Source organism: Lathyrus oleraceus, chromosome 3 (assembly GCF_024323335.1).
Source record: "Lathyrus oleraceus cultivar Zhongwan6 chromosome 3, CAAS_Psat_ZW6_1.0, whole genome shotgun sequence".
NCBI lineage: Eukaryota > Viridiplantae > Streptophyta > Magnoliopsida > Fabales > Fabaceae > Lathyrus > Lathyrus oleraceus.
In genome coordinates this window covers 27,035,880-27,056,133 of record NC_066581.1, presented here as the reverse complement: position 1 = coordinate 27,056,133, position 20,254 = coordinate 27,035,880, and the positions used below count along the sequence as shown (strand labels likewise).

At 32.9% G+C, this 20,254-nt stretch overlaps 1 protein-coding gene and 1 pseudogene across 1 annotated transcript; both read left to right on the top strand.

The window, feature by feature from the left end:
* LOC127129469 (phosphoenolpyruvate carboxylase, housekeeping isozyme-like) overlaps positions 1-20,254 on the top strand; it is a 64,309-nt pseudogene that overhangs the window by 14,445 nt on the left and 29,610 nt on the right.
* On the top strand, positions 19,248-19,748 carry LOC127132249 (zinc finger A20 and AN1 domain-containing stress-associated protein 6-like). The gene has a single exon (XM_051061168.1). The coding sequence runs from the start codon at positions 19,306-19,308 to the stop codon at positions 19,732-19,734; it is 429 nt and encodes a 142-aa protein (XP_050917125.1). The 5' UTR covers positions 19,248-19,305; the 3' UTR covers positions 19,735-19,748.

Genomic DNA, 20,254 nt, shown 5'->3' with positions numbered 1-20,254 from the left:
CGGCGACTCTGTTCAGTCCATCATTGCGAGCGTGCGATCGCACTTCGCTTTAAAATCGTATCCCCATTTTTCAAGGTGCGACAACTATAACTAACTGTAAATAATTTATTTTGTACGTTTTTCGGTTTAGATGGTCTGATCTAGGGATGAACTACAACAAATGTCTTAAACATGCTATAAGGGATTGTTCTAGTGACATATGTTTGGATGAATTTTATTTGTAATCTAACAATGTAAACATGTCTTTTTGTATGTAATGAATTGCATAATATTATATAATTAGAAGGTAGTATTTTGACAATTTCTCCAACAAATGAATTCCTCGTCTCCTTTAAGTGTCATTCTTTTCTCACAAAGAAAATAACAACCTCCTCAAGCTTAAACACAACACAACTAGAAACACCATAAAGTATATCTATAGAAGATACACAAGTTCTAAAAATAAAATATAATATACCCATTTCTAAAGTATGATTGTCCTTCGCAAGAGACAATGAAAAAACTATACATATCTTTTGTGACAAAATTCATGCATGCAGTAGTTCTAGGAATTGAACCACTATCATGAACAAACATATGAAGAAGTATCCTAATAATCCAAATATATAATTTGATAAGAGGAAAAAACAATTGGTCTTATAAAAAGTTGTGAAGATGGTCCTAATAGAAATGCTAGTTTTAATTTTTTTGAATTTAGTCAAAAATCGACACAATTAGTTTTTACAAAGATGATAATTATGAGTGAGTTTGTTTTTGAATATGTTCAAAATGAAGTATTTAGATATTTTGTTAGTGTGAATTGTTCTAGATTTAAAGTTCCTATTCATGTCATTGTTGCTCAAGATTGCATATTTTTGTATAATGATGAGAAAAAGAAATTGAAGAGCATGTTGTCTACAAATAAACAAATGGTATCTCTTACCATCAATTGTTGGATATCGGTACAAAATTTAAATGACATGTGTTTGAGTTAAATAAGAAAATATTGAGCTTGAATCTAATTTTAGATCACAGTGGATAAATAATTGGTAAATGCTTAGAGACATCCTTGAAAGAATGGGATTAAAACGTTTGTTGTATAATTGTAGATAATGAAAGTGCTAATAATATTGATCTCACATATCTAATTAGAAGAATAGTAAATTGAGTGGTCATACTTTGTTAAATGAGGAGTTCATGCATATGAGGTGCTCAATAATTGTTGTACATGCATCAATCCAACCACTCTTTCCTCTAATAAGATATGGGAATGCAACATTATTAACACTTACTTTATCAATAGTTACACAATAAAATTTTTCGATCCTCCACTATTTGAAGCATATGCCTTTAAGAACTTATCAATTCTTTTTCCCTTGTGATACGAAATCATATTTAAACTCAATATATATCTTATTCAACTCTTACCACTCATCAATGAAAAATATGCACATGTTATTCAATTTGTACATGTGTCCAACAATCTATGGTAAAAGAAACAATTTACTTATTTGAAGACCATATGCTCTTTGACTTCTCTTTCACATCATTATACAAAAGCATGCAATATTTAACCATTCTAACACGAGTAGAACCTTCAAATTTGAGACAATCCACAATAACATAATACCTAAGTCTTTCATTTCAATATTTTTAAATAAAAATCATCCATAATTATCATATTTACATCGAATAACAATGTAAGTTCTTGATTAAATTTAACAAATTCAAAAATAACAGTCTTATTAGGGTTATCTTCACAATCTTTGCCTACACCAATTTTTTTTTCTCTTATCAAATTTCTTATTGAGACTAAGATGTTTGTTTATGCTAATGATTATATTCCTAGAGCTAGTGCGTGCATATACTTTATTACAAAAGATACATATCTCCTTATCATTGTCACGTGTGAAGTATAGTCGAACTTTAGAAAAGAATCTAAAAGGTTTTCTTTCCGTACTTGTTTATTATTTGAACATGTACCTTTTGTTCTTAGTTATTTCGGTATTTAAGCATGAGGTGTTTGTTTTTTTCCTTGTGATGAAAGAATAATACTCAGAGGAGGAGGGATAGATCCACTTATTTGAGAATAGCCGACTTATGTACGACTGCTTATAACACTATCACTTGTTATGTTTGACTATTTTCTTCTTCCAGACAAGTGAACCATTGAAATATATTCGATGCAATTCGGATACTGAGTTTTTGAGTGCAGGTTATACTTTATTATGTTCTTATAGATCAATTTATCCTGCATCTTCCATTAAAATCATGTCATACACTTCTAGAAAGCTTATGATGTTATGTTTGACTATTTTCTTCTTCCAGACAACTGCATCATTTAAATTTACAGTGTTAAACTCGTTGGGTCGAATTCAGACTATGGTAGCTATATGAGGAACCAATGTGACCTACGTTGATACAATGTGCGTTTCTATTTCTTCAAAGCTAAAATCATAGTTAAACACTATTGTCTTGTAACATTAAGCAACTAAATTATTCTAAACAAATTTATTATAATTGGTAGGATATCTTCGTTATGCTCCAGAGCTCGGAATTTACACATAATACAATGGCGCACCAAAAAAAGATGGAATCTTGATGTATGCCAGAGTTGTAATTGATGTATGTTGTGACCTTCGAGAAACTCAACTGACTAAACTCGTTGTTGAAAAAGTGTTGCAGTTAGATAATCACATTCACATTGGAGTCTATGTTTTGCTTTATAATCTGTGTGCAATGTAACACCCTAAACCTCAAAATGCGAAATAATACAAATATAAAACAACTACACACATAAGGTGTCACTCAAACACAACATAAACCTGCTCCATAACACGAGTTATATAAAACATGCATTAATTTAAACACTTGACATCACTTACTCGCCTTTACATAGGCTCATCGTTACGGGGAAAAAATCAAATAAAGTAACTCAACAACCAAATAAGTATCATAACATAAAACATGATTATGGAAAAATTCCTTAAACGTCAATAACTTTAAAATAAATAACAAATAATAAGACCAAAACATTCGTTCGTCCAATGTTACAGATCAGAGTAATGAAATCTAAATATCGCATACAAATGGGGGAAAAAAGAACAGTCTTGTCGCATCGCGAAAAATACAGAGTCGCCACCGGATTTTATTTATTCCAAAGGAAAGGGAAAATAGTGATAAAACCCCAAATGAGAGAAATGATCTCGCAACCAAGAGTGGATTCGGAAGTCGGTTATGCAAAGGGGAGATATTAGCACCCCTCACATCCATGGTACTCCATGGGAACCACTTGCTCGTATCAAATGGGTATGGATGTTTTTTATCTATATGTTGCTTGCTATAGGGAATGAGATGAAATAATATGTTGCTTGCCAAGGATTTGGGCCCTTGCACCTATGTATCCTCATACGTGCAATAAGGAAGTCAGAGCTCCGTAGTTCAGCTTACAAACGGAACATTTATTTGGTTGTTTTTACTGAGCAATATTAACATTCGCATGCTACTGTTCACTTACTTGTATACTCTGTCATGGGAGCGAGAAGTATTTGCTTGTTTGCGGTAAAGTGGATGTTCTTGGCTCAAACTCTAGCAGTTAAACATTACTTGCTCACCCATGAATGCTTAAGCATTATTCACGGTGGAATGGAAGTAACACGTTCTTCCTGACAGGTTTTGGAAAGGATGCCCTAAGGAAAAAGATGATTTGATTTGTCGGAGTTGATTTTATGTACGGAGACAAGCATTAGACCCTTGGCTAGATACTGTCAACAGTCCAAGAACTCGGGAGTTGAGAGGACAATGTTATCATAACCACTCTTTTTCATCCAAAAAAGAGATTTGAATTATGAAAGTAGTTTGGCAAGTCTAATCATTGGAACTTAGAGGGAGACGAGTATCTGACCATCGACTAAGTACGGTCGACAATCAGAGTACTTGGGAATTGAGAGGACAATGAAGTCCTAACTACTCCCTTTCTCCCTCATAGCACCTAGATCTAACTTGTTTGAATCATTAGATGTTTTAAGGGGGAAAGTCAAGTGTTGGGTCCTCAGGCTAGGTACGACCGACAACCCAAGTACTTGAATGTTGTGTACAAGCACGTACACCCCATTTTGCATTCCGATTTGTTATGAAAATGGTTTTGAAAAAGAAACTTGGCGTTGGATCAAGTGGTTGAATTTTTGATGAAAAGTGTGAGTGAAGAATGAGAGTGAGAGATAGAATGAAGTTGAGAATAAAATGGAGGAGAGATGATATAATGGATAATGGAATAAATGGGGAATACTTGTCGTTGGATCAAATATTCACGTTGCAATGGTGTGAGTTTTATTCGAAAAATAACTTGACGTTGAATCAAGTACCTTTTGTTTCTTTCGAAATGCTTTGTTTATCATTTTCTATTTTATCTTCGTTATTAGCATGCATGGTGAATTAACTAGAAAGCGATAAATCTATGTTATTACATGATCATGGGGTGGGGGAGCATTCAACACAAAATGGGGGGATGGATCCACACAATACATCATAAGAGAATGAAAAGGAAATACAAGTTATAAAGTATTAAACTATGTATTATGCCTAAAGTATACAAGTGGCATGGTACTTCAAATAATACAAGGCTGTTGAATGAGAATGGATTGGTTAGGAGCATGACTAGCTAGGAGTGAGCCCGGATCTCAAAGTCACATGTGGATACAAAACAACAAACGGGTTAGCATGAGATCAAGTCAAATGAATAAGAATGATGCAACAATATGTAAGCATATTCAATGGTTAAAACCGATTTGAATGGTAATGGATTAATCAATGAAAAGTAATCAAAGATCTATCATATGATCATGGCAAATGAAATTAGACATACAAAGAATTCATCACCTAAATTGAAATTGGATTTTTAATTTATCAATATGATCACAAACCAAATGAATCGATTAAATGGACAATTAAAGTGAACATTAATCCTAATGGTTAAAATCTACTTAAACATGAGTTATAACCAAATTAAAAAGGGAAAATCGCAATCCAAATTACAACTTGGTCACCTCTGTCAGTTATGATAAAAAGGGTTTTCATTTACCAGTTGGAGTTTGTTGAGACCGTTAAAGGTTGAAGAGGTTGCTACAATTTTTTTGAATTATGTTAGGGGATTGGAGAGATTTGAGAGGAGGTTCTGTTAGTTAGTTACATTGCAGGTTGGTTTAAGTCTTCACACGAAGGGAACCTCTCTTTAAATAATAATACACAACATCCAACATATAAGCCCAATAAGGTTTTGACAAAAAGTGTATGGCTTCCAAAAATATAAATAAAATAAAACTCCACAAAATCAATTCTAAATCTTCGAGAATCAAATATAAATAAATCTTACTTAAAAATAAATAAGAATTCCAAAAACTTCACCAAAGGACTAAGAGTAAAATCAAAGGAAAATTCATTTTGAATCAAGTTCCTGATTTAACAAAAAAGGAAACAAATCTTGTAGAGCAAAATCTAATAAAATATGAAACATGTGCCAAGTAAATAGATCGAGACACAATGTCTCACACCATGTCAAAACGTCTTGCTTAACAAGTTACTTACAAAAAATTGTCAATCAAGTGTAATAACAAACTCCCCTTAAGGCTATTTTTTTGGAAAATCAACAACATTAAAGATGTTATGCATATTCTTACACACTCTCTTCCAGTTCATCATTTGTAGATCATAAAAAATTCAAGACTCACATAAGAACACTAAAAAAATCATTGTGCCACAAACATCATATCACAACAGAACATCTTTTAGATGAGAGAACATAAATCACAACAGAGTATAAAGAGTAATATGCAATTCGCTTCATGAATAGCAATAATAGCAAATAAAAAAGGACAAAGGAAAGAGACTAATGTCAGGCCTACAAGGGCATACAAAAAACAAAAAAAATAGCCACATAAGGGGATATAACATCAACAAACAACAAAATTATAGGGAAAAATAATCAAGAGTGAAACAAAAATATTCAATCATACAAATGACACACATCTTCCTTGAAAGAAAAAATTCCAGTTAAAAGAAAAGAAATTGTGAACCCATAAACAAGTTATTGAAAGGAGGCATCTGAATCTTCATCAGAGACAATATAATACTCGACATCTTCATCCTCATCATCATTGGCCATGTCTTCATCTATAAAGAGTGTCACGTCATTTTTCTTAACATGTAATACAAAAAGTTGAGATGATAAAGTACCTGCAACATTTGGACTCAAAATTAGCCCTTCCCACACACCCTCTCTAGCATTGGGCGTAGATATGATTTCCTGTAAAATCTTGGCTTCTTGCATAAAGTCCTTTAGGAGATGTGTTCTAACAGGTCCAGGCAGGGGTGGTACATCATCAACAACTAGATTATACTTATCATTTTTTTGAATATTGAGAAGAACAATGTTAGAGACATGTTTCTTCGAAAACAACTTACAACTAAAATTTAACAAACCAGGAGATACACCTACTTTATTTCAACACAAACAATATTATTCTTTTGGTTGAACAAAATACCAAAAATAAGAAATGAAAATCCAATAGGAAATTTTATGGCATAGGATTCTACATGCTTAACTAATTGCTCAAACACATAGTCACCAAAATCGAAACTCTTTGAGAATTTAACGAAAGAGTTATGACATTTTATTTATTCATAACTAAATTTTTAAAAAAATAATAATTTTTTTTACCTAAAATATGGAGGCCTAAAGCCCAACCTGTTGTTGTAAGCCCTAGAGGCCAATACTTTTGGTACTTGTATCGAATTATTTATTAATAATAAAAGGTTTTTTCTTTATTATGTTTGTTTAATAAAGTCCCTAGAATAGCTAGTCCGTCTAATGTATCAAGTGTGACTTAATCATGACATCCCATTAAACATAAGAACATTATTCTTAAAGTATCCGTAGTCGAGCTTTGTTATAAAGTGGTATAACATTAAAGCATTAATACTATTATGTATATAGACTGATGATCACATCTCATGGATCATGGATAAGGAGTTATCAAGTCTTAAACATAGGTATGAATATTAAGAGTAATATTTATACTGGATTGACCCGTTATGAGAATACTATATAGAATATTATGCAAAGTGTCATAAGTTATTCTCATGGTGATAGTTGTGTATACCACCCTTCGATATGAAACCACTATGGACCCTAGATGTAGTGTCGAGTGCATTATTGCTGATCAAACGTTGTTCGTAATTGGATGACCATAAAGATAGTTGATGGGTACTCCACGAAGCATGCTGAGGGACATGAGTGACCTAGATGGAATTTGTCCATCCTGCGTAACCAGATAAATGTCTAAGGGCCCAATATTGAACTGGACAAGGATGACATGGTCTATGCCTTGTGTTCAATATAGACATAAGGGAAAAAGGGTAATTGTACACATAAGTATTATCACAAAAGGATTTGTCAGATCACATGACATTTTCGTGTCTTGGGTAATAGTGATGTGTTGCTAGATACCGCTTACTGTTTATTATGTTAAATACATGATTTAATATAATTATCAATGTAGCGAGAACCTATAGGGTCACACACAATAGGACGGATTGATCAGAGATGAAGTAAATAAGGAACACCATAAGGTATGATGCACTTAAGTGAATTGTAGAACATAGTAAGATACGGTGCACTTAAGTGGAATACGAAATATCGTAAGGTACCACGTACTTAAGTGATTTTGGTATATCATAAGATATGGGCCACATACACTTAAGTGGGCTTTTTAGCTTACAGCCCACACAAGTGGTTCTATAAATAGAACCCTTGTGCAGAAGCATTTGATATATATGAAATTTCGTTTCTCTTTCTCACTCTCACTCAAAGCCTTCATATTACTTGGTTTCTCTTCTGACGTTCGCTATTGTTCATTTTTGGTTTCATTTTTCTTGGTTCATACATTTATTGAGTATTCTCAACAATAATTATTATGTTGCAATGCTAGCAATGGAGACTAGACATTATGGGTTAAATTTCACCAACTGTTCCATTTGTTTCTCGATGTAGAAAAAGGAGGCAGCAATATCTAAAACACCTTCTACCAATCAAAGGTACACTATGCAGCTTATGAGTGTATTTATTCTAGCATACATAGCGTAGCTAGTAACTTAAGAAGTTTAGGTATGGATGTTATTTGATAGAGTAAATTAGAGTCGACTATTCTTCTGTTAGCTTTCAGTTAGACCATTATACAATTCTACATATATATTTTCTAGTCAATGTTTATCTTTTATAAAAACTATATGATGATATATAACTATGCTACAAATTAGTGCATACCACTAATGCTTAATGCATGGTTCATACATTCTCATGCTATTGAAGTCAGAGATATCTGAAAATGTTGAGAAACTAACTCAATAAACCAAAATTGTTTTGGTTTTGGGTTGTTGTTGGAGACATGAATGCCCTGCACAGAGACTAACTCAATAAAGCGAAATTGTTTTGTCTCATCCCATTTTTGGTTTCTCTTCTGAAATTGTTTTTTGTTTATTCTAATTAGTAATGGATAATACATGGATGTCTTCCAATCGATTGTCGAGAGAGTACGAGAATGGGGTATCAGAATTCGTTAAGTTTGTCGTTGCGCACGCCGAAGACCCCAGTAGAATGATATGTCCTTGCTTGGGATGTTGTTATGGGAAACGGGTTGACGCAGTTCATTTGGGTGTTTGATTATGAGAAGTTTCAGATTCCTATATTTGGTTGCAAGTGGGTTGAAAATAATAACGGCATTCGAATGGATAAGTCAGGATTTTTGCAAGTGGATCTTAATAGGGTGGGATACAAAGATGAGTCTTTTATTCTAGCCTCTCAAGCTAGACAAGTGTTCTGTGTCAATGATCCGAGAAGTACGAAATGGTCTATAGTTCTTTTTTCCAACAAAGTAATTGATGAAAACACTAGAGATCAAGGTGATATTGATGTTGAGATTGAATCGTTTACCAGAAATGATCAAGATGAGAATATTATATCAAATGATTCATATATTAGAAATGATCATAATGAGGGTATTTGGATCAATCCAACCGTCCGTGTTGTTAAGAGACATGTAGAACATATTCCAACCAAGAAAAGAAAGAGAACTTAGTGAAAAAGGTACAGGTCAAATGATTTTAATTGTTTTCTTTATTACGGGTAAAATGGCTTTTATTACAGCAAATCGAGTCAGTTGCATAAAAAAAAGGTATAAACACAATTATATGATATTTATGCATAAAAAATGTTAATTCTTGATCTTATACTTCACCTAACTAATTTTATGATATTTTACTTTCATGCTATTGATATTGAATAAAAAGAGGTTGTTGCTAAGAAGACTGCGGCTAGCAAAAAAAACATACATCTCAGAGATGCTTTTGCTACTTAGTTTTATTTCTTTTTAAGTTATGAATTGGTTGTATATTTAGAATCTTTAGAAGTTAAACGATTATATATCAGTGGATTGTTGTATATGTATGGATTGTTGTATATAAGGCTTGTTGAATGCAATGTGTGAAAAAGGGCTTCAAATTATACAGTTTTAGGTGTACTGCTTCAATATACAGGTTGTCTAAAATAAATAAAAAAATATAGCGCTTTTTAAAAAAAAAAAATTAAATAACCACCCACTTTAGAGGGCGCTTTCCAAAATAAGCGCCCTCTAAACCCTTTAAATTTCCACTTTAGAGGGCGCTTTCCAGTAAAAGCGCCCTCTAAACCCTTAAAAGTTTCCACTTTAGAGTGCGCTTTCTTTAAAAAGCGCCCTCTAAAGTGGCCCTTAAAGGGCTTAAAGAGCCACTTTAGAGAGCGCTTTCACCAGGAAAAAAAACGCTGTCTTTACCTATGCCAGCGCCAGATTAGAGGGCGCTTTAAAGCGCTGTTATAGGCCAAAAAAGCGCCCTCTTTTCCCTTATTTGGCGTAGTGAAAGGAGAAATTTTTAATTTCCGCTGCGTTTTGGATCACTATTCTCCTTTAGTGGTATCAGAGCCACTTACGAAATCATGCATTTGATAGTTGTTTATTTTCTGTATTTTTTGTATTAATACGATTAAAAGAAAAAATGAATCAAAGAATAAACGAGTAATTAAATTTGGCATCATGTGTGTACGATTTGGATGATTGATGTTGACTATGCTTCAGAATTCGATGTTAGTATGGTGGAGCAGCTATACATCGATCGCCCATAGGTTACACAATTGAGATCGATCAAGTTATATATATGATATAAGTAATTTTGATGCGAAATACGGTATATATGATATACTGTTTCTCTTTCGTTCATTCAAACACTTAATGGTTTTTTTCCTTTGAGCGATCAATGGTCATTTGCTTCGAAATCTGACGAAAGTATGATGAAGCAATGACGTGTTGATCAATCATACTGAATTAACAATCGAGGTGTGTTTGACGGTATGAAATTAGTGCATTAGGGTTCATGACGGTACAAGGATTGTGTTGTCAAAGAGTTATGTGATTAAGGTTATGACTGCACAAGAGTTGTGCTTTAAAGTATCAAGTGTTGATGCGAAAAACAACGGAGATTTCAAATGAATTGTTCATTAAAATTTTGCGTCGGGGCGCTGCCCCTACACCCTCGCTAACTCTGCATAGTGTGATTGATCACCGTGTTCTCAAGATGATTGAGTCCCCGTGTTCTCAAGATGACTGGGTATATGGAGAACCTTGGGAGGTTGGGTTTTCCCCTCGGAAAGGAACTTGCGACTGATTTGATCTTGCAATCATTCCCAGATAGATTCAGACATTTTTTTCCTTAATTTCAATATGAATGATATGGACAAATCTCTTCCTGAACTGTTATCCATGCTAAGAACTGCTGAGCAGAATCTGAAGTCAAAAGGGAAGTCCATTATGATGATCGGAAATGGAAAGAGATAGAACAAAAGACCCACCAAGCAGGATGATAAAGGGAAAGGCAAGGAAGTTGCCAAACCCAAACCATAGCTCCCGCTTTGAAGCCTAGTGGAGGCATAGCAAAGGAAGTCACCTGCTTCCATTGCGGTAAGACCGTAAACTAGAAGAGAAACTGCCCAAAGTACCTGGAAGATAAGAAGAATGGAGTAGAGACTTCAACTTTAGGTATTTTTGTTATTGAAATTAATTTATCTACTTCTGCATCATGGGTATTAGATACTGGATGTGGTTCTCACATTTGTACCAATGTGCAAGGGATAAAAAGGAGTAGAGATTTGGAAAAAGGTGAAGTTGACCTACGAGTGGGCAATGGAGCAAAGGTTGTTGCTTTATCCGTAGGAACTTATGTATTGACTTTACCTAGTGGTTTAATAATTCAGTTAGAGAACTGTTATTATGTACCTGCAATTAGCAGGAATATTATTTTTGTTTTTTGTTTCTTGCTTGGACAAGTTTGGTTTTTCATTTATAATAAAGAACAATTGTTTCTCCATTTATTTGAATGATATATTCTATGCTACTGCACAAATGAACAATGGACTATATGTCATTGATCTTGAAATACCGATTTATAACATTAATACTAAAAGGATGAAACCTAATGAGTTAAATCCAACTTACCTTTGGCATTGTCAATTAGGCCATATAAATGAGAAGCGCATTTCCAAACTCCCTAAATATGGACTCTTGGATTCTTTTGATTATGAATCATATAAGACATGCAGATCTTGTTTAATTGGAAAGATGACAAAGTCTCCATTCATAGGAAAAGGTGAAAGAGCTAATGATCTTTGGCCCTTATACATACTGATGTATGTGGACCATTGAACATACTAGCCAGAGGAGGTTTTCAGTACTTCATCACATTTATTGATGATTTCAGTAGATATGGTTATGTGTATTTAATGAAACACAAATCAGAGTCCTTTGAAAAGTTCAAGGAATTCAAGAATGAAGTACAAAATCAAATAGGTAAGAATACTAAAACTCTTCGATCAAATCGAGGTGGTGAGTATTTAAGCCTAGAGTTTGATGACCATCTGAAAGAGTGTGGGATTCTATCCCAACTTACTCCTCCTAGAACACCCTAATGGAACGATGTATCTGAGAGAAGAAATTGAACCTTGTTAGACATGGTCCGATCCATGACGAGTTATGCCGATCTTCCAAACTCCTTTTGGGGACATGCACTATTGACAATAGCTTACACACTTAACTGTGTTCCATCCAAAAAGGTTGAGAAGACACCATATAAGATATGGAGTGGTATGAAACCACATATGTCTTACATGAAGATTTGCGGTTGAGAAGTTTATGTGAAATGACAAATTTCAACTAAGCTTGAGCCCAAATATAACAAATGCTTATTTGTGGGGTATCCTAAAGAAACAAGAGGGTATTACTTCTACAATCCTTCTGAAGGCAAAGTGTTTGTCACTCGAACTAGAGTTTTCCTAGAAAATGATTTTATTTCCAAAGGAATCAGTGGGAGGAAAGTAGAGCTTGAAGAAATTCAAGAATCACAAAGCATTGATACACCTATGGAGGAATTAGAGCAGGAAACACAAGTAATTGTGGAAGAGCAACCTACTCAAGTAGAACAAGACCAGCGTAGGTCAAGCAGGATACGTCGCCTACCTGAGAGATATGGATATCTCATAACTGATCAAGGGGATGTATTACTCATGGATCAATATGAGCATGTGACCTACCAAGAGGCCATAATTGGTCCCGGGTCTGAGAAGTGGTTAGAAGCCATGAAATCTGAAATGGATTCCATGTACACAAACCAGGTTTGGACCTTGGTAGAGCCTCCTGTAGGAGTTAACCCTATAGGATGCAAGTGGGTCTTCAAAAAGAAGACAGACATGGATGGTAAGGTACATACCTATAAGGGAAGATTGGTTGTAAAAGGATATAAACAAATTCATGGGGTTGACTATGATGAAACCTTTTCACCAGTTGCAATGCTTAAATCTTTTCGGATTTTACTTGCTATCGCTGCATATCATGATTATGAAATATGGAAGATGGATGTCAAAACTGCTTTCCTTAATGGGAATCTTCTTGAGGATGTGTACATGACAGAACCTGAAGGATTTGACATACCAGAAGAAGCCCAAAAGATATGTAAGTTACAAAGATCAATCTATGGATTGAAGCAAGCTTCCAGAAGCTGGAATCTTCATTTTGATGAAACAGTAAAACAATGTGGATTCATCAAGAATGAAGATGAGCCTTGTGTCTACAAGAAGGTTAATGGGAACATGATCGTATTCTTGGTATTATATGTAGATGACATATTACTCATTGGAAACAATGTCCCTACCCTACAACAAGTAAAGTCTTGGTTGGGGAAATACTTTTCTATGAAGGACCTAGGTGAAACAGCCTATTTATTAGGAATTAGGATCTATAGAGATAGATCACAAAAACTACTTGGCCTAAGTCAGAGTACATACATAGACAAAGTGCTGAGACGCTTTAATATGCATGATTCCAAGAAAGGATTCATACCTATGCAACATGACTTGTGTCTATCAAAAACACAATCCCTTTCAACTAAGGAAGAAAGGGATTGCATGAATAAGATTCGATATGCACCTGCAATAGGATCTATCATGTATGCCATGTTATATACTCGACCAGATGTCTCGTATGCTTAAAGTGCAACGAGTAGGTACCAATCTGATCCTAGTGATGCTCATTGGGTAGCTGTCAAGAATATCCTTAAGTATTTGAGAAGGACTAAGGACTCATTCTTGGTATATGAAGGTCAGGAAGAGCTTGTTGTAATTGGATACACCGATGCTAGCTTCCAGACAGATAAAGATGACTTTAGATCGCAATCTGGTTATGTGTTTTGCTTAAACGGTGGCGTTGTGAGCTTGAAAAGTTCAAAGCAAGATATAGTTGCTGATTCTACAATTGAGGCCGAGTATATTGCTGCCTCAAGTGCAACAAAGGAAGCTGTTTGGATCAAAAAGTTCATTAGTGAACTTGGCATAGTTCCTAGCATTGTGGATCCCATTGATCTCTATTGTGATAACAATGGTGCTATCGCACAAGCTAAGGAGCCTAGATCTCACCAACGATCCAAACACATACTTCAGATTTATCACCTCAGTCGAGAGATAATAGATAGAGGAGATGTGAAAATATGAAGAGTACCAACACTTGACAATATTGTTGACCCACTAACAAAGCCTCTTGCGCAGCAGAAGCATGATGTCCATACTAGATCTATGGGCATTAGGGGTATGCCTGATTTGCTCTAGTGCTAGTGGGAGATTGTTGGTGTAAGCCCTAGAGTCCAATATTTTTGGTACTTGTATCGAATTATTTATTAATAATAAAAGGCTTTTTTTTATTATGTTTATTTAATAAAGTCTCTAGAATAGTTAGTCCGTTTAATGTATCAAGTGTGACTTAATCATGAGATCCCATTAAACATAAGGACAATATTCTTAAAGTATTTGTAGTCGAGATTTGTTGTAAAATGGGATAACATTAAAGCATTAAGACTATTATGTATATAGACTGATGATCACATCTCATGGATCATGGATAAGGAGTTATCAAGTCTTAAACATAGGTATGAATATTAAGAGTAATATTTATACTGGATTGACCTGCTATGAGAATACTATATAGAATGTTATGCAAAGTGTCATAAGTTATTCTCATGGTGATAGTGGTGTATACCACTCTTTGACCTAAAACCACTATGGATCCTAGATGTAGAGTCGAGTGCCTTATTGCTGATCAAACATTGTCTGTAACTGGATGAACATAAAGACAATTGATGGGTACTCCATTAAGCATGCTGAAGGACATGAGTGACCTAGATGGATTTTGTCCATCATGCATAATAGGAGAAATGTCTAAGGGCTCAATATTAAACTGGACAAGGATGACACAGTCTATGCTTTATGTTCAATATAGACATAAGGGCAAAAGGGTAATTGTACACATTAGTATTATCACAAAAGGATTTATCATATCACATGATATTTTCGTGTCTTTGGTAGCAGTGATGTGTTGCTAGATACCGCTTACTGTTTATTATGTTAAATACATGATTTAATATAATTATCAATGTCGCGAGAACCTACATGGTCACACACAAAAGGAAGGATTGATGAGAGATAGAGTAAATAAGGAACACCGTAAGGTATAGTGCACTTAAGTTAATTGTAGAACAATTTAAGGTATGGTGCACTTAAGTAGAATACGAAATATGGCAAGATACCACGTGCTTAAGTGGTTTTGGTATATCATAAGATATAGGCCACATACACTTAAGTGGACTTTTTAGCTTACAACCCACATAAGTGGTTCTATAAATAGAACCCTTCTACATAAGCATTTGATATATATGAAATTTCGTCTCTCTCTCTCTCTCTCTCTCTCTCTCTCTCTCTCTCTCTCTCTCTCTCTCTCTCTCTCTCTCTCTCTCTCTCTCTCTCTTAAAGCCTTCATTCGTAGCAGTTAGCACTGAGATTGAAGGAATCCGTTCGTGTGGACTGAGGAGAGGCGTTGTCACCATTCAACGTTCGTGATCACTCCTTAGATCTGCATCAAAGGTTTCAATCGCCATAAGAGGTAATAATTTTATCACTGATCATGTCCATTCGTAAGGATCACTAAAGGAAAAAAAATTAATTTCCGCTGCGTTTTGGATCGCTATTCTCCTTCACTAGCTTGGGTTGTCTTACCCTTACGTCGTCCCTTCTTATAGGGATGGAAATTTGACCCGTTTCCAGTAGGTACCCACAAAAATACCTATAATGGGTAGGGTAAAAATCCGCAAAAATGAGTACATGCACAAACTTGGATAATTATTTATTTAAATAAGTGAGTATGGATGCGGGTATGGACACCTTAGTACCCACCCCTCCCCATACCCGTAAAATATATTTACTTATATATTTTAATTTATATTATCATATAAAAATAAAAGTCTATCAATTTTTAAGAATACGTCAATGTTAAACCATTACATATTTAATATAAGTATTTGTTTATTTCTTAATTCAATAGTAAATTTTTTGAAAATTTTTAATGATCTTAAAAATCTAAAATGATATGATATTTTATACTTGATATATTTATTTTTATTATAAATGCGGGTAATAGGTATGAGTATGGGCACTTACATACCTAGAGGACACGAGTAGGGGTGTAAATGAGTTAGTTTGGGTTGGGTTTGGCCAAAGTCAAAATTCATACCACATAGACTATATTGAATTGGGTGAAATAAAATAACCACCCACAATATCATTGGGTCGGTTTGGATAAAACCATTGGATTTGGTAGTGGGTCGCCCAATTCTTTTCCTTGTTTTATTGGATAATTGTAAATAATTTGACATTCTTTTTAAAAAAAGGCTCCAATTATTTTTTTTCTTGAAAAATACTTTAACCGTATTAACGTTATTCTTTTAACAGCAAATGTCTAAACACTATATAAAATTTATAATAAAAGTATTTGCAAAAATCAAATTTGTATCACGGTAGTACCCATGGACAGATCCAGGTGATGGTAGGGTGTGGCTATAGTCACACTAGTTTTTTAAAATATTTTATATATTATATATATACACTAATGATTATTATTAGAATAATTAATTTTTTTATATTATATATAAAAATACATGTTTATTAGAATAATTTATAAAAAATATGATTAACTCACATTTCTCTCTCTCTCACACACCATCTCTCATGCTTGTCTCTTCCTCTCATATTTATCAATCTTTAATTTTATTTCTCCAATTTTTTCACTTGGCTTGGTTGCATTTATTAATGGGTGGTTGAAAATCAAATGTAAAGTGAGTATATGGTGAAACTATGCTTTTGTTAGATGTGCTTCATTCTTTTGATTTTATCTTCATGTTATATATGATGGTTGAGATTTTTAGGATTTATAAATTATTTGAGTGTAACGCTACAAAAGTGTGATCAAGATATTTTGAACGCTTTATCACTTGTCAATGCTACCAAACAAGAATTACAAGAAATAAAGAATGATGGATGAGAAGAACTTATATCTAAGATTATGAAAATTTGCAATAAGCATGATATTTATGTGCCTGATATGGAGGCACCATATGTGCAAGGGAAGAAACCTAGACGACATGCTACAACTTCTAGTGTTTCTAATTTGACTCATTATAGGCATGATTGTTTGTTTAGTGTTTTAGATTTGCAATTACACGAGCTTAATGCTAGGTTTGATGAAGAGAATACTGAACTTTTACAATGTGTTTCATGTTTGAGTCCCTCATCGTCATTTGCAACTTTTGATGTGAAAACATTATTAAGGATGGTTGAGTTTTATCAAATGATTTTGTAAATATGTCGGAAGTTATGGTGCGAAATCAACTTCAAAATTATGTTAGAAATGTTCTATGTGACCTAAAATTTGCAAATTTAAAAGGAATTTTAGATCTTTGTGCAAAACTTGTGGAAACAAATAAGTGCAACACATTCGATATGGTTTATAAGTTTCTGAATTTGACTTTAGTCTTACCGGTAGCAACTACAAGTGTGAAACGTAATTTTTCAGCTATGAAGTTTGTGAAGAGTCAACTATGTAACAAAATGAGTGATCAATGGTTAAATGATTGTCTTGTAACTTTTATAGAAAAAGATGGTCTTGGAACAATTAACAATGATGTTATTTTTAGTTCATTTTCAAGAAATGGATAGTAGACAATTTTCATTGTAAATGTACTTTATTAAACAATATTATTTCTTATTCTGAATATAATTTACTTCATACTTTTTTTCATATTTAGCCACATCAATATATAATGTCTGGATCCACCTCTGATAATACCTAGAACTAGAATTACGTAAATTACTAAAAACTCACTAGTATTAAAATCAAAATAATCAAAGTGTAATAAATTAAGAGACTAAAATTGAAGCAATCAAGTATGAATACATCAAAGTCATCATTCATCAAAATACAAAAAAGAGACAATAACAATGTTAAAATATCCTTCATAATTCAAAAAGGAAGTTTTGACTTCAACATTAATATCTTCAACAAAATTACAATGATAAAAATATAAATATTAGTTCATATATCAATTCATTAAGAGACATAAAAAAACAAAAATAGTTAATAGTTAATGGTAAACTTTATGGATTGAGTGGATTTTATGGGTTGGGTCTATGTTTACCTGAAATCCAATTATTTTGAATAATTTTTCATTTTCCAAGATCATATTAACCGAATTACCCATTCAAATCCTCTTTTTTGGATCATTTTGAATGAGTTTGGCCGAATTTAGTGAGTTTATCCAACTCATATACATCCCTAGGTACGAGTACTAACGTTGATATGCTAGCGGGTATGGGCTTGGATACTATAGTATCCCCTACTCCTTGTCATCCCTACCTTCCTATGAGTTCTTCTCTTTCTTCTCTACAAAATCCACATATTTATTTCTCAAATCTAAAATGTTAAAAATCTTGACCACAAACAAACGAAAAAAATAAATATGAAAATATAGGTGACTGTTCATAATGTTGCTCTAGAACAATTAAAAGGTTAGTTGTATTTTTTGAAATTAAAATTGATAAAATCCTATCTAAGATGAACAATGCCTTAACAAAGATTAAATGATTGACTTTACTATCCATTGAAAAACAAATTTGATAAGAAATCGATTATGATAATTTAATAAATGATTTTACATCTTAGAAAGTCTAAAAAATAAATATATTTAAATTATTTATATAAAAATTAATTTTATAAATGTCAAATTCTTAGAATACGTTTTGGACCTAAATATTCTGCAAAGTGGTAACAATAATGGTAGTTATAAATGAAGTTATTTTAGATCAATTCAAAAGAGATTTTAACATTTTCTAAATCAAAAATTTTATTTTAAGAGTTTAATATAACAAATAATTAAAAACATAAATAATCATTAATTTAACAAAACAAAAATAATATATAACTAGTCCTATCCAGAATTTACATAAGATTAGGATATACCAAAATTAATATTTTATTAAAAAAAACATTATCATAGTTTTTTTAGGACATTTATGTCGTTTAATAAAAAAAATATTTATTTCCTTCCGTATTTATTTTCCTTTTATAAACCTATTAAATAATCACTATTTTATCTTCATCTTATTTAATTAAATTTTTCTCAAAAATTAAATCTACACTAATTTTTTGACAGATAGTTTCCTAAAATATAGTATTATTAGTTACAATCATCTAGCAATTATATCCTATAAATGAACACAACCTAATCCATCATTCAAAACTTTCAAGCTTGAATCTTTTCTCCACAAAACTCTCCCTTTCTCCGAATTTGCAAACATCTATTTTTCTTAAGTGAAACATGGTTCCATTGCTTTGTGTCAATGGTTGTGGTTTCTACGGTTCTTCTTCAAACAACAATCTCTGCTCAAAGTGTTACAATGATTATCTCAAAGAAAACATTGAAAAGTCAAATGATGAAAGCTTTGTTTTTGAATCAACATCTTCTTGTTCTTCAATGACCCCTAATACTGATAGTATCTGTGAGGCTATGGCAGCTACTTCTCTTACCGACAATCAAAACATAAAGACAGAGAAAAATAGGTGCAAGAGTTGCAACAAAAAAGTGGGACTATTAGGATTTAATTGTCGTTGTGGAAATGTATTTTGTAAAATGCATAGATATCCTGAAGAACATGCATGCAAGGTGGATTTAAAGAAGATTGGTCGTCAAATATTAGATAAACAAAATCCTTTATGTGTGAGTGATAAATTAGAACACCGAGTTTAGATGTGATAAGACAATAAATAGTGGATATCAATTTTAATTTTAATTTTTAATAATTAAGATTGTAAATATATTGATTCTTTATGAATATTTCTATATATTTTTAATTATTAATCCTTCAATGTTTTTTAACTATTACATATTGTCATTTATAATTATTTTTTTGATTATTGTACCGGAATAATTTGGCTTGGCATGAGAGAGGGTGGTTCTAAGGAAAGCAAGACAAGTAGCCTAGATGAGAGAGGGTGGTATAAGTAATACTCAACTCAATAGAAAGAGAAAGGTAGAATTGATTTTCAAACATTAGCATACAACCACAATCTAATATACAATAAAGGATTGTCAAGTCAATCTAAGAAGTTAGAATGAATAGAAGTATTACAACTAGCTCCAAACCAATCACAAGTAAACTAAGTCCTTCTCAATAAATAAATCCTCTTTGAAAAAGATAGCATTTCTAGTTAGTCAAAGAGTCAATGGAAAACTAAAAAAACAGACGAAAATTTCAAATTTCCTTTAC

Excerpts from the sequence above, each read along its gene's own strand:
- LOC127132249 (XM_051061168.1), top strand. The coding sequence starts at position 19,306 with ATGGTTCCATTGCTTTGTGTCAATGGTTGTGGTTTCTACGGTTCTTCT.